The sequence below is a fragment of the Aythya marila genome (genome assembly GCF_965140915.1).
Source record: "Aythya marila genome assembly, chromosome: 6".
NCBI classification, from domain to species: domain Eukaryota; kingdom Metazoa; phylum Chordata; class Aves; order Anseriformes; family Anatidae; genus Aythya; species Aythya marila.
In genome coordinates, this window is record NC_139047.1 from 4,396,356 (window position 1) to 4,409,795 (window position 13,440).

At 36.7% G+C, this 13,440-nt stretch overlaps 1 protein-coding gene across 2 annotated transcripts in view; it reads left to right on the forward strand.

Moving 5' to 3' along the window:
- Positions 1-9,523, forward strand: part of COL5A2 (collagen type V alpha 2 chain) — a 102,177-nt gene extending 92,654 nt beyond the window's left edge. For both annotated transcript variants that reach the window (XM_082763414.1, XM_082763415.1), the window contains exons 47-54: positions 59-112; positions 1,448-1,555; positions 2,530-2,583; positions 3,272-3,379; positions 4,927-5,218; positions 5,892-6,079; positions 6,640-6,864; positions 7,765-9,523. In XM_082763414.1, coding sequence (XP_082619540.1) covers positions 59-112; positions 1,448-1,555; positions 2,530-2,583; positions 3,272-3,379; positions 4,927-5,218; positions 5,892-6,079; positions 6,640-6,864; positions 7,765-7,911 — 1,176 coding nt within the window. In that variant the 3' untranslated portion in view covers positions 7,912-9,523. The remainder of the gene's footprint in view (positions 1-58; positions 113-1,447; positions 1,556-2,529; positions 2,584-3,271; positions 3,380-4,926; positions 5,219-5,891; positions 6,080-6,639; positions 6,865-7,764) is intronic.
- Positions 9,524-13,440: the final 3,917 nt, after the last annotated feature.

Consider the following 13,440-nt stretch of genomic DNA (forward strand, 5'->3'; position numbering starts at 1 on the left):
AATATTTTGTCTACTTTTGTGCATTGCCTCACGTGTCATCTCTATGCAATCTTTGTAGGGTTCTCGAGGTCCGATGGGTCCACCTGGTCGTGCAGGAAAAAGAGGTTTGCCTGTAAGTTCTCCATGATCACTGTGATTTTATCTGAGCTACTTTTTACAGGAATGTGTGTGAGAAACAGAACCCAAATGACAATGCTGAACAAGGTTTCAACTTTTAATGTTCTGACTGCAGATGAATACAGGTAGTCTTCTGAACTGTAAAGGTGTACAAATCTGTTTAAGTGCACCAGTGTTTTTACTCTTTCTTTAAAATACTTTGCAGAGAAATAACAAGTGCTGTGGAAGTCTCTATTTGGAGTGTGATACTGCCCAGAGGATGGGAGACCTGAGTTAGTAAATTACTAAATTCTAATTCAAATGAAGGGTAAAGCAATGAATGCTGAACAAAAAGATTTTAGGATCAAAATGGCAGAAATATTAAAGATTAAAAAAAAAATAAAAAAAATCACCTGTTCCTATGAAACTGCCTTATTCAGCTTATGAGATTCTGATATCAATCCAAATAGAAAAACAAACAAAAAAAAATCTATTTGTGTTACATAACTTTTTTTACTGTCCAAGCTTGGAACAAAAAATGAATTGCAAACTTGGGAAATTCAAAAGAAAGCTGTCCAGTCCCTAAGCAGAAGTCATATGAGAGAAAGGAAAGTTTATTGAGTAGTTAATGACACTGATGCCAGTGATAAACTATTTGGAATTTGGCATTGAAAATTTAGAATGAAATTAAGGATAACAAGTATAGAATTGAAAGCAGAAGCCATTTTTTTCCAATGATTCTTGAATTAGTATGAAAAACTTCAACCTATCTAAAATACCAAGAATGAAATTAAGACAGCAGTAGAACCAAGCTATTTGTATTGGGGAGCCTGAACACTGTTATCTGCAGTTAGAGAATGTAACTTCAGTTTTACTTTACTCATAATGAAGGCAAAAAGAGCTGTGAGAAGCACAGTATACAACATGGAGGTTTTAATACTCAAAACAGGTTTTATTGTTACAAGACTGTGAAAGATCCTTAATAGTTCGATCTTGTCCATGAAAATCATTTACCATATCCAGTAAGGCAAAGATACTTCACAATTTCATTACGTAGTTTGTTTAGCATCATTATTACAGTTTTTTGTTTTGTTTTGCTTTCTTTTTTACTCTATAATGAAACTAAACAGACTAAGTTTACCACACTTGAAATTAAGTATAACAGTTTTAAGTAATTATTTCCGTATTCTTTCATAAAAATTAAGATTCCTAGAGCTGCCTCAGCATCACCTTCCTCTTAGCTTTAGAAGTGAAATAGGACTGAATACAGTGTCTAAAAGAAAATGATTTTTTTGATTTATTTATTTTTTTTCCAGTTAAGAATTTTACATTTCATTACTGATTCTTACAGGGTCCCCAAGGGCCTCGTGGTGACAAAGGTGACAATGGAGATCGGGGTGACAGGGGCCAGAAAGGACACAGGGGTTTCACTGGGCTTCAAGGCCTTCCTGGTCCTCCTGTAAGTTGTTTTGCTTATACTCTAATTTTATTTCCTTGGTGGTTAAACCATGTATTAGACACATATTAAATCCAACAAACAAACAAACAAAAACCATCAAAACAAATGAAAAAGCAAGTACACAAGAGCTCCTTTTTTTTTTTTTTTATTTTTTTTTTTTGTTTTCCCCCAGTAGGTGTTTGTGAGTGGCCTGTCTGTCTACATTACATTTTTAATGCAATATTACAATTCTGCTTCATGGTGAAGTAAACCTATGCTTTGCAAGATCTGCATTCTCCTCTTCTTGTTCCATTTGCATCATCCCTGAAAGTGGCCAATCACTGACAGCACAAGATGTCAGCACAAGATGTTAAAAAAAAAAAAAAAAAAAAAAAAAAAGTTGATAGTTTCAGATCATCACATTAGAGTGTGGAATAGTTTTTGTCAGTGTATTTGAACGCTCTACAGTCAAGAAATCAAATGCAAACTCTCCTGAGGACTGTGACTGTCTCTCTAATATTTATAAGAACTTCATGTTTTCAGTGGCAATTGGTTGGAAATACTATCAAAAACTTATTTTTTTTGACAGTTCTTCACTGATCATGTTCAAGAGCTGAAAGTTTCAATATGTAGGCAAAGAGTTAAACAAAACAAAACCCAAAGCATCTTTCCACTTCATAATAGCAGTCAGTTACTCTTTTGTAAGCCAATCTGATTCTATGTATTGTGAAGCACCTGTCTTCTGGGGAAACAACTTTATATATACTTAAGCATCATTCTATATATCTCAGTCATGACTGCTGTAGTTACCGTGTCTTTGTGACAAAAGAGAAAAAAAAAGATGAAAACTGATCAGAAGAGGAAAGGTATTACCCCTTGTTCCCGTATATTATAACCTTATTTGTACATAATGTTGTATATCACTCCCTATTTCTTTCAGACTAAAGGAATATACTGTAAATATCACAACAGTAATGATAGTTTCTTCTGTTTAGGGCCCTATTGGTGAACAGGGCAGTCCTGGCATTCCAGGCCCATTTGGTCCTCGGGTGAGTATAAGATTTCAGCCTGGAATTTTTCTTGCTTGTTTTTCCTAAGAACAGATTTCTGTTTGGGTTTCATTTTTAGTTTACTGGCTTTTATTGATTTCAATATCATGTTGATTACCATATCTTTTGCTGAAAGGCATTGTCTTGCTTAATATAACAAGGCATTAAGTTTATAGCTAGATAAATGTTCAGAATAACTATAGGGCTACAGTTTGCTCATACAGACACTTATGCTACACCTGATTCAAAGCCACATATGTGGCAGTTCTGCTTATTGGTATTCTGCCTTTCTCACACCCTCTGGGTATCACTGACCCAAAATTAAAGGTGAAATATGAATCCTTGTATGTTCCCAAGTGACAAAATGTCTCTGGGTCTGTATGCATGTGGGCATACAGAAGCTACTCCAAAGTGTAGCACTTGGAATTTAACTCACTTAAATGTTTTAGGAAAAGAAATACTATGGATCCAGTGGATATATTGTCTGAGGTGATTAACGTTAGAAGAACAGCATTGAAACTGATTTCTTCATTTTAGAGGAGAAGAAAAAGTGCAATTTTTAAAGTTTTTTAATAGACATAAATGACTGTATTGCTTCCTGAAGAGGTATTGCTTGTAAAAATGCTGTTTTGTATACAACTGTTGTTAAATGCTAAAACAGATTCCTTCCTTCTCTTATTTTATCTAGGGTCCTCCAGGTCCAGTCGGTCCTTCAGGCAAAGATGGAAGTCCTGGGCCACTTGGGCCAGTTGGGCCTCCTGGTGTTAGAGGAAGTGTAGGAGAAGCTGGACCTGAGGTAAGCTGATAGGAATATGGAGAGAAGAGGTTACCTTCACGTAATGAGATTTTTTTTGCAATCCATTGCAGCACATTCTCAAATGTCCATGAGCTCAAGATAAATCATGATACTAGATACAGTTTCTCCAACAACTATTTAGGGTAACTATGTATAGGAATCATAAATCATAAAACTATGTAATATCATTCCAAGGAGGGTAGTTAGAAAATTAGAGTGGTCTGAGGACAGGGTGATGTGGATGAGCATGTGAAGAGTTAAAGAATGACGTTGCTTTTTTTAGGAGCATAGATAAAAAGATGCCTAAAACAAAGAGCAAGACAGAGGAGGCACTTTCAGCTGTTTTCCTGTCTTGTAAGACAAATATTTATGGTGTTTCCTGTCTTTATTGTGCAAATGTTTACACTATTTCATTTGAATTTCTGCCAGTTACCAGAATTTCCATTTCTGCTGAGGAATCAATATTGAATGAATAGTCTGTGGTAAAGTTTATACATGTATCCAAATATTTCTTTTTGTGTAATGAGGCAATACAAGAAATAGTACATACCAATATTTTCAGTTTTGCTTTTCATGGTGACTTGCATGCCACTATTAATTGGAAACAATAAGAAATAAATGTTAAGCATTTCATTTGCCAGACGTAGAGTGTATGCACTCTACGAGTTTGGGTGTATGCACTACTTTCGGAGCACTAATTAATCTCAAGGGAAATGCTACATTTTGATATACCCTCTGACACACCAGAGATGCACCATCAAACTTACAGTGAAGGTATATTGCAGACTTTCCACTGCCAGAGAGCTCACAGAGCCTGCAGGTGGACATATAATGCTTATTGACAGATGTTTTCTGTCTCAAGGCTCAGTTACCTCCCCACATAGCACAGTCCATGTTAACAGAAGGACCTCAAAACCTGCCTCAGGGATATCTTATTCAGGAAAATACCTGCTGTGCCAAGTCGGGATGATGTGAATTCTGTTTCATATCTTTGGTGACCTGGGGCCAGAAAGCCCAGCACTATGAAAGAAAAACGTATAGATGGTGCCAAATTTTCCCTCCAGGTTTACCAATTGCAAGTGTGCCTGAGGTGATTCAGGGGAGGCAAGAATTTTAGATTGCTCTCAAAATTACTTGCAGCTGTTTGGGATTCTATTAAATAAAGCAATTAGGCTGGAGTTTGAGAACCAGGAGGGACAGATGGCTTAAAAAAATGGAATCAAGAAGCTGTTCCTTGATGACTTTTTCCAGCTGTTGTCTGCAAGCTAGAGTAAGAAAAAATTGAGCAAGGTATTAAAACAGTCAGTGAGGATATGAAGCAGAGTGCAGTTCTAATCTCTTCTCAGAGTGTGATACCTCATGTGCAGTTCTAATCTCTTACCTCTGATCCTGGAAATGTAGACTGCTTACCTATATCTGAATTTTCCCTGCACATCAAGGTGATTGGCCTTAAAGTTTTGCTTGTTTAGTCACTAGTTTCTATATCATTTTGCCTAGTATTCACTCTGCTGTGCCTCTATTGCCTTTTTTTGTTTGTTTTATCTTAGGGTCCACCAGGTGATCCTGGCCCTCCTGGTCCTCCAGGCCCTCCAGGCCACCTCACTGCTGCCATTGGTGACATTATGGGACACTATGATGATGCTATGGCAGATCCACTCCCAGAGTTTACTGAAGATGAAGCAGCTCCAGATGACCACAATAAAACAGACCCAGGAGTCCATGCCACACTGAAGTCACTGAGCAGCCAGATTGAGACTATGCGCAGCCCGGATGGTTCAAAGAAACACCCAGCACGGACTTGTGATGACCTGAAGCTGTGCCACCCATCCAAGAAGAGTGGTGCGTATAAACACACCACCTTCTGTATGAGCCATATGATTCTGTCTTATTTCCCATATATACTCGGTCACTGCAAAAAAGCATAGTACAGGTTTTGATGGTCTAAATCAACATTAACACTAAGTACTCAAAAACTTCTCATAAAAATTATTTCTTCTTCCCTATGAAGTATGTATTATGTTGTGCTGCATATTCATTTATTCAATATATATATTCAGATGTATCTTTTACATCTGAAATATTTGATACTTACACTTACTACTAATTCTGAAAGCGTTATTACAATGGAGTACCACTTATGTGATGATAGATGCAAGTTGGTACACCAGTTGTGAATATTGGCTTAATTGTTATTAGCTCAAAATGTTACCTGTGACTTGATGTCCTATGAATGCTTTCCATCCAGAATTCTCTGCTGCTGTTCCACATTAACAATTCATAGGTGGCAATATTCTTACACGCAAATTAGGAATCTCCCTAATTAACATGGGTTACTAGTGATAAATCAAAACACACATTGGATTGTCACATGAAAGATATTCATGCTTTTTTTTTTTTTTTTTTTTTTTTTTTTTTGTACTGTCAAGACATACTTTTTCTTATAACTCCCCTGTTATTTCAAGAATCTTAGTAATATAACAGAATTTTATATTTCATTTATTATTCTTTGTAGGTGAATATTGGATTGATCCTAACCAGGGATGTGTTGAAGATGCTATAAAAGTATACTGCAACATGGAAACTGGAGAGACCTGCATTTCTGCAAATCCTTCCACTATCCCACGTAAAACATGGTGGACCAGCAGATCATCTGACTTGAAGCCCGTTTGGTACGGCCTTGATATGAACAGGGGATCACAGGTAAATAAATATATTTTATTTCAAGAATTAACTACTGTGAACATTGATTCCTTCTGGTTTAGAATTTTATCTGCTCTACTGATCAGATTCTGAAACAGAGCATTTTAACTCTTGATTAGACTGGGTTATATACAGTTAGTTGTAATCATACAGAAATTATAGGAAAGGGAGCTGGGAGATGCAATGAAAGAACTTCTGAGGCAGGATTGGCTATAAATAAACCACTTCTGGTAGATGTTTATTTCTCTTGACCTTAAAAATTCCAGCTTTTTTTAACAACCTATTTTAGTAACTCAGTATCTTTGTATTTAGGGTGTATATTTACCCTAATATACGATTGAAATCGCTGCTGTAATTGTTTAATTGAATTCTATATTTTCTTTCAGAAAACTCCATGCTGCTAAAGTTACAAGTTTTACTTTATTAATTCTGTCACCTATTCTGTTTTTAAAGAAAATAAAGTTGTCATGTGCCATAGTGTTTCAGAAATGTTTATAAAATTTACAAGATCTTAATCAATTTTCAAGTAATAAATGGTGATCTATTTCATATCTTCACAGTTTGTGTATGGGGATACAGCTGTCACTCAAATGACATTCCTGCGCCTCCTATCAAAGGAAGCATCCCAGAATATCACTTACCTTTGTAAGAACAGTGTTGGGTACATGGATGAACAGACAAAGAACCTGAAAAAGGCAGTAATTCTGAAAGGGGCCAATGACCTGGAGATCAAAGCAGAGGGAAACAGCCGATTCAGATACACTGTGCTTCATGACAGCTGTTCAGTAAGTTCTGTCTCTTTGTCACTTGGTATGGGGTAAAAGGACTTTTGGCTTCTAACATTGGCAGTAATGGCAGTTCTTCCTTAATTTGGAAAAAAAGTAAATCCATAGAATAGGGTAACTACAATGCTGCAGAATTTCACCATGAATTATAGAAATAAGTGATTGCATAGGTATCTTAATAATTCCTATTTTATATAATAGAAGTCTTCATTATTTAGAGGATATTTATAACTTAGTAATTATTAGTGAGCATATGGAAATAGATATCTTCAGAGTTTGCATTTCCCAATATTTGTTTACTTCTGTGTTAAATCACACAAAGAAGTCAGTTAATCTCAAGCATCTGTCTACCAATTGGGTAGGATTATTGCAGCAATACCCTGGAGGAAATCCATTGTGGCTAACTGAATAGGAAAGGAAAATATTCCCCCCGAAAATTTTAGTGGCCTTAAAAAACAGAAAGTAGAAGTTGTGTAAATTTTGTCAAGTTCAATAGCATTCTCAGCCTAGTCCAAGATATGCAGCAAAATACGCCTAAAATTTGTTTTGCCCTTTATATATATCAGACTACTCTCTGTACTTTAAAGGAATGTACTTCAAGAATGTGGGTGCAGGTCACAAAAAGAAAAATTTAATATCAAAAAGATCAATCAATCCAGCTTGAGGGAGGAATCCTGCTGTCAGTTGGAAGGATCTGTTCATCACCGTAAAAGAAAGACATACGCATTTTAAAATAACCAAGGTGCAGTGTTGTAGGGGATGCATTACTCAGCAGAGATGCAGTGAGATAATTCTGAAATATCTCAGACAATTGACTCACCAGCTGGAATTCAGGCTGTTTCTCAGATGAGATGTGGACTGATTTCTTCTCTCTCTCCTCCCTTCCCCCCTTTTTTTCAGAAACGTAATGGGAACGTGGGCAAGACTGTCTTTGAGTACAGAACACAAAATGTGGCACGCTTACCTATCATAGATATTGCACCAGTGGATGTTGGCAGCACTGACCAGGAATTCGGAATTGAAATTGGGCCAGTTTGTTTTGTGTAAGAGGAAGGGGGGAGATTAACACACTACCCAGCCACAGCAGCAATTAAACACATGAACTTAGACTGATTGAAGTTAATCCTGAGACTCTTGAAGTAATGGCTGATATTGGATCAGCATTGTATATACAGTTCTTTTTAAATGCCCGGCCTCCTTTTGAATATTTATTTTACTTATAAACGTTCTGTTTTAAATGATTGAAACCGACTTTTTAGTACAACAGTACAATTTTAAGAGAACCGATGACCACCTTTTAAAAATGACATGAATATTTGTCCTTGCTTTTGTTTCAGGTAATTTCAGAATTTACAGGTATTCAAAATAGATAGTTTTAATGGGGGACTATGTAAAGCTCTAATAATTTCTTTTGCTTGGATGCATACTGAATAACAGAAAAGTAGAGCACTTTTGTGAACTGTTGGCAATATTTCAATCATATCTACTCTCTCTACCCCAGTTTATCTTCCTGTGGTTGCCAGTGTGTTAGCCATTCACAGATATCTGTCTCTTGTAGAAGAAAATCTCTCAGACAAAATCATCTGAATCTGGCATTGTCTTTCCTGCACTTTCCTATATAATAGTCTGCTCATAAAAGTATTCCACAGCCATGATTAATTTATGAAGCAAAAATACTACTGGGGTAAATACGAGATTTCAGTAGACGTGTCCCATATCTTAAATTGTAAGGCCTGACTTCACTTCTCATGATGTATCTGTGTAATGCCATTAAATTATTATTAAGCTTCAAAATACATTTTAAACCCAATACTTGTCAATTTTCCAATACTTGCCCATCTAATAAGCCATTACATATCAAATTATACCGGTGTCTTATATATGGTGCCAATTTATGTATGTTGCAAATCATTCACATGTATATCAGACCAATTGCTAATAAAGAGAAAGAAAATTTAGAAATTCATTGATTTTAGCTGACATCCAGACATGCATCACCAGTAATTTGGTCTTACTGGTCTTGAGCTGTCAAGGCAGGAAAATTCCATCATTTCTTAGCATGAGCTACCTCATCTCTGGAAGTTGGGATGCATTTAATATTCCTATTTTTATTTTAGATATTAAAAGGTGCTATGCTTCTGTTATTATTTTGAGGAAGGAGATAGGCAGGGCAAAAACAAACAAACAAAAAGTGATGGTGCTAAATGACTCTGTAGAAGGCCGATGAAATAAAGATGCTGACTGTCAATGTCATTTTCAGAGTTTAGCTGTTAGGCTTACGGTGTTTGAGAGAACAATGTTGCAGTGCATTTATTTGTTGGTCATGCAGTATATAAAATGATTTGTACCACCAGCATGCTTTATTTTGTAAAGTATGTGGGTACAAACTTACGTAGTTGTTTTTTTTTTTTTTATTATTATTATTTCTTTACTGCATCTGTGCTCTCCAAGTTTTTTGTTTGTTTCTTTAAAAAAATAAAAATAAACAGCTGGGGCCATCCCTAAAGAAAGTCATGCACATAGCTTTATTCATGTATCTTTGCAAAGCATTTAATTAAATACATGCTTCTCGCTATGGAAGTGGTTTCCTTTTTGTAGAATTCCTTCCAGTGTGTCCCGTATCAGTTTGTTTCCAAAGTAAAAACAGAAGTATTTAACTTTTGTTGTGTTGCTGTTTGATGAACTCCTTTGCAATGTGTTCACCTGAAGTATTTTACACCTAAGAATATGAAAGTATCCTGAATAATACTTTGTGACAGTTTTCACAAGGTAGGTGTTGATTTGTATGGAGTAGTCACAAGAAATACTATTAAGGCTGCCAAACTTGTGTTGTCTGAGACTCCAGAGATTAGTATTTTTTGAGACTGAGCAAAATGTGATTTATCCGATTCCAAGTGTCAGTGTAAGTTACCTCTGACAGAATACAGTTTCTGGACAAGCCATAAAGTTGCACTTTATTAAGGCGGGCAAGAATTTATGTTTGTTTCCTCCTGAAAGGGCAGGAGCTTTGGAAGTTCCCATATTGTCCGTAGGCACATCCACAGGAGCTGGGAGTCATCAGACGCATGCTGTCATTAGCTGTTGTTTTATTACCCACGCTGGAACACGAGCACTTCTTTTTTATTATGAAATGATTTCTGTTAATATGTGGCTCTGGAGTTGGCATATCATATTGTAGGCTTAAGAAATGTTTAGGTAATATTAACTACAGGGAATGATCTGAGGTATGGTGGCTCACTGCAACATGCTTGCGGAAAGGTAGGTATCTGATGGCGGTGATCGTGTCTCCAAGGGACATTTATCCAGAAGCACAAAGTAAAGAACATGTGGAGATAAAAGCACATTTGAAAGTTTTGTTGTTGTTGTTTCTTAATTTGTGATTTTCATCATCAGAATATCATAATCCATGATCAGTATAAATGTTTGGCGAGGTGGTTGAAGGAGAATAGTAGCTAATTGTAAGGGATATATGTTTTCTTTCTTTTCAAGTCTCTCTCTTTGCATCTCTATCTCCATACAAAGTGCGCGATATTTCCTCAGGAGGGTGCCTCAACCACTGAAAGAGAGCTTTGACTAGGAAGCACCCTAAAATAATATTTTGTAAAAAACATCATTGGAGAATTGCTGAGGCAAAGCCTTGAAGTGTGAGCTCTCAGGAAACCAAAATAGTTAACTGAAGAGCTTTTGTAATGCAAATAGTTGGACATGTGTTTTTTCTGCTCTGGAATAACAATGTCTATTCTGTACATGCATATTACCTCTCTATTATTGTTTAAACTTTCCCCAAGTACTGTAGAACCTTTTTAAGCAAGGAAAAGAAAAAAAAAAAAAAAAAAAAAAAGGTAAGGGAGTGGATGGGAGGCATTGGGGCAGGATTTCTCTTCTTGACGTTACTTCTCATCTGGCCACGTGGCATAGCCTTGTATAAATACAGCTTTAATTCCATGAATGTAGAATGAAAGAGCTAATAATTTGCAAAAGGCTGATTTGCTTCCAAAGTAACATTAATCAAATATTAGCTATTTAGGGCATTTAGTGCAATTCTCCTGTCTTTTTTGCTAATGGCCTTAGGGATGATAGAGAAGGTACTTTAAAACAGTTATGGCAGTAAAATGTCAGAAGCTTCATTTAAATCAATGTTATAATTAAAAGAATTGGTTATTGTTCTGCTTTTCATAACTGCCAGTCCCGCAGAATGCTGTCCTCCGTGAGAAAGGAACCCCAGTGCTTCCAGTAGCTGACACCTCCCAATAGCAGCTGTGCAGCAGTAGTGTGGCAAATAGTCACTAAAATCTCATCCAGAAGGTAAAATTTTGTTACCCACTACTCACAAATTGGCACTTTACTGTATGCTGAGAATGGTGGAGTTGGTGATACGATAGTTCAGCTTGAATGTTTAGAGAAAACCTATTTGGATTTATTTATTTATTTTTTTAAATTTGATTTAACCAACTCGTCTGGATTGTTCTTAAGCTCATATCATCACTGCTAAGCTTTTATCCCTGTGTCACTGAACTATAGCTATAAAATGTGCAACTTGACTCTGCAATTCTGCAGCTTCTTATAGGCTTGAGACCAAGAAGAGCTCCTCGGTTGTGAGGGGCCTTATCAGTGCAATGGGATCTCATCCTTTTTAATATCTCACTGAGAAGAAAAAAGCAGACGAGTTAAGAAAAGGAGCAGCTTTGGTCTGTGGAGCTACGAGTTCCTTAACTTTTCACCTTTGGGGCTTTGATTTTATATGATAGAATCCATTTTGGATGGATTTTCTTGAGTAGTGGCTCCTAACACTGATGACTTTTATAGAGTATTTAACTTAGATTTCTTACAAGTTAAATCTTTAAGAGAATATTTTCATTCTGAGGTATGAAAAAATGTGAAAGATCTCTCAGATATGTTCAGTGGGCCTTGAAGGGTCTGGCAAATATTCCCAGAGATGACAAGGTGTATTTCTCTGCAAGCACAATGTACAAGGAATTGAGATTCAGGTATCGCTGAGCCTATTCTTTTTTTGCTATTGACTAGTTTTAGTAAGCTTTCATCTTACATTTTGATAGTTTAATTATGCTTTCTCCAAGATGTTTTCTTTTATTGCTGCTTGACATCTCTTCCTAATTTTTTTGGGAGCGGTAAGGTGCTGTATAATTAATAATATTGTATCTTTTTAAAAAACAGTGCTCTTATTCCTTCTGTATTTCCTGATGAGCCCAGCTCTGAATGCATGAGTCAAATGCGATCAGAGCCTTCTCACAAAGAGCAATTTGTATTGAGCAGTTCTGGATGCTTAATATGTGGGGCAGAAAAGGAATTGATGAGACCAGAAGTTCAAACCTCATGTCCTCTCCCTCTCATGCTCCTTCCTTAACTATTTTTTATCTTCTCAGTAACTACGATAAACATTCAACTTTAAGTTTTTAATGCTAAAATCATTCTGTAGAGTACCAGGGTATTACACAACAGTAGAAAAATGCACCAGGCAACGTGGAAATTTAAGAAAGGAAATTTGATATCATTTGTATCTAGAGGCAACACAATTGAAGTCTGCAGAGCATAGCAATCAAAGAGAGGAGAATGAGGAAAAGCTTTTCTCTGTGAAGGCAAGTAAAAAGTCTAAAACTGGATTAAAAGCAAAATGTATTATTTATCTTATTACTCCTGGGTAAGGGCCCTGAAGTTTATTTTATCTTCTGTAGTTGGCTGAGATTGAGCAAAGCAGTTACTACACTGGTAAACGTGGGAAGGGCATTGCACGCTGAGAGGTGACGTGGTTGAAGAATATAGGTATAAGAAGGTGTGTGTGAGAAATTAGAAAAATAAAGAAGAGTTTGAAGCTTTAATCACAGAATTAAGGTTGGGAGGGAGCACCTGAGAACACCTAGTCCAACCCCCTGCTTAAGAAATCATCTATACTAGGTGCCCAGTCAGGGTTTGAGTGTCTCTGTGTGTGGACACTGGGAAACCTGTACCAGTGTTTGAACGCCATCGCAGTAAAAAATAAACAGAACAGTAGTAGTCTGGCTCCCTCATCTGCATTCCCTCCCATCAGCTATTTATACACATGAATGTATAAATTCCCCAGAGCCCCAGGCGAGCCTTCTGCAGGCCAAACAGTCCCAGCTCTCTCTGCTTCTCCTGGGAAAGATGCTCCAGTCCCTTCATCATCACTGTGGTCCTGTGCTGGACTCATTGCAGTAAGTCTGTATTTCTCTTGTACAGGGGAGCCCAGAACTGAACACAACGCTCTAGGTGTGAGCTCAGCAGTGCTGAATAGGCAGGCAGGACCACTTCCTGTGACCTGATTTAGTTTAGTCAAATCTCCCTGGGAAGGCTCTCAGAATTTCAGATGAGATTCCAGAGGGAATTCCCAGTTCTAAAACTGGGTAAAAAATTATTTGAATCCTACATGAAATTTAAGAAAGTGATTAGGATTTTCCAGACAGCAGAACCCTCTATACAAAGGTGGCCTTCAGCAGCCTTTTGCTCAGAAATGTGCAAGGTTTTAAAATAACAGATAAGGTAATTTATCTACACAGTGACTAAATCTCTCAATCTACAGATTATTTTATTTATTTATTT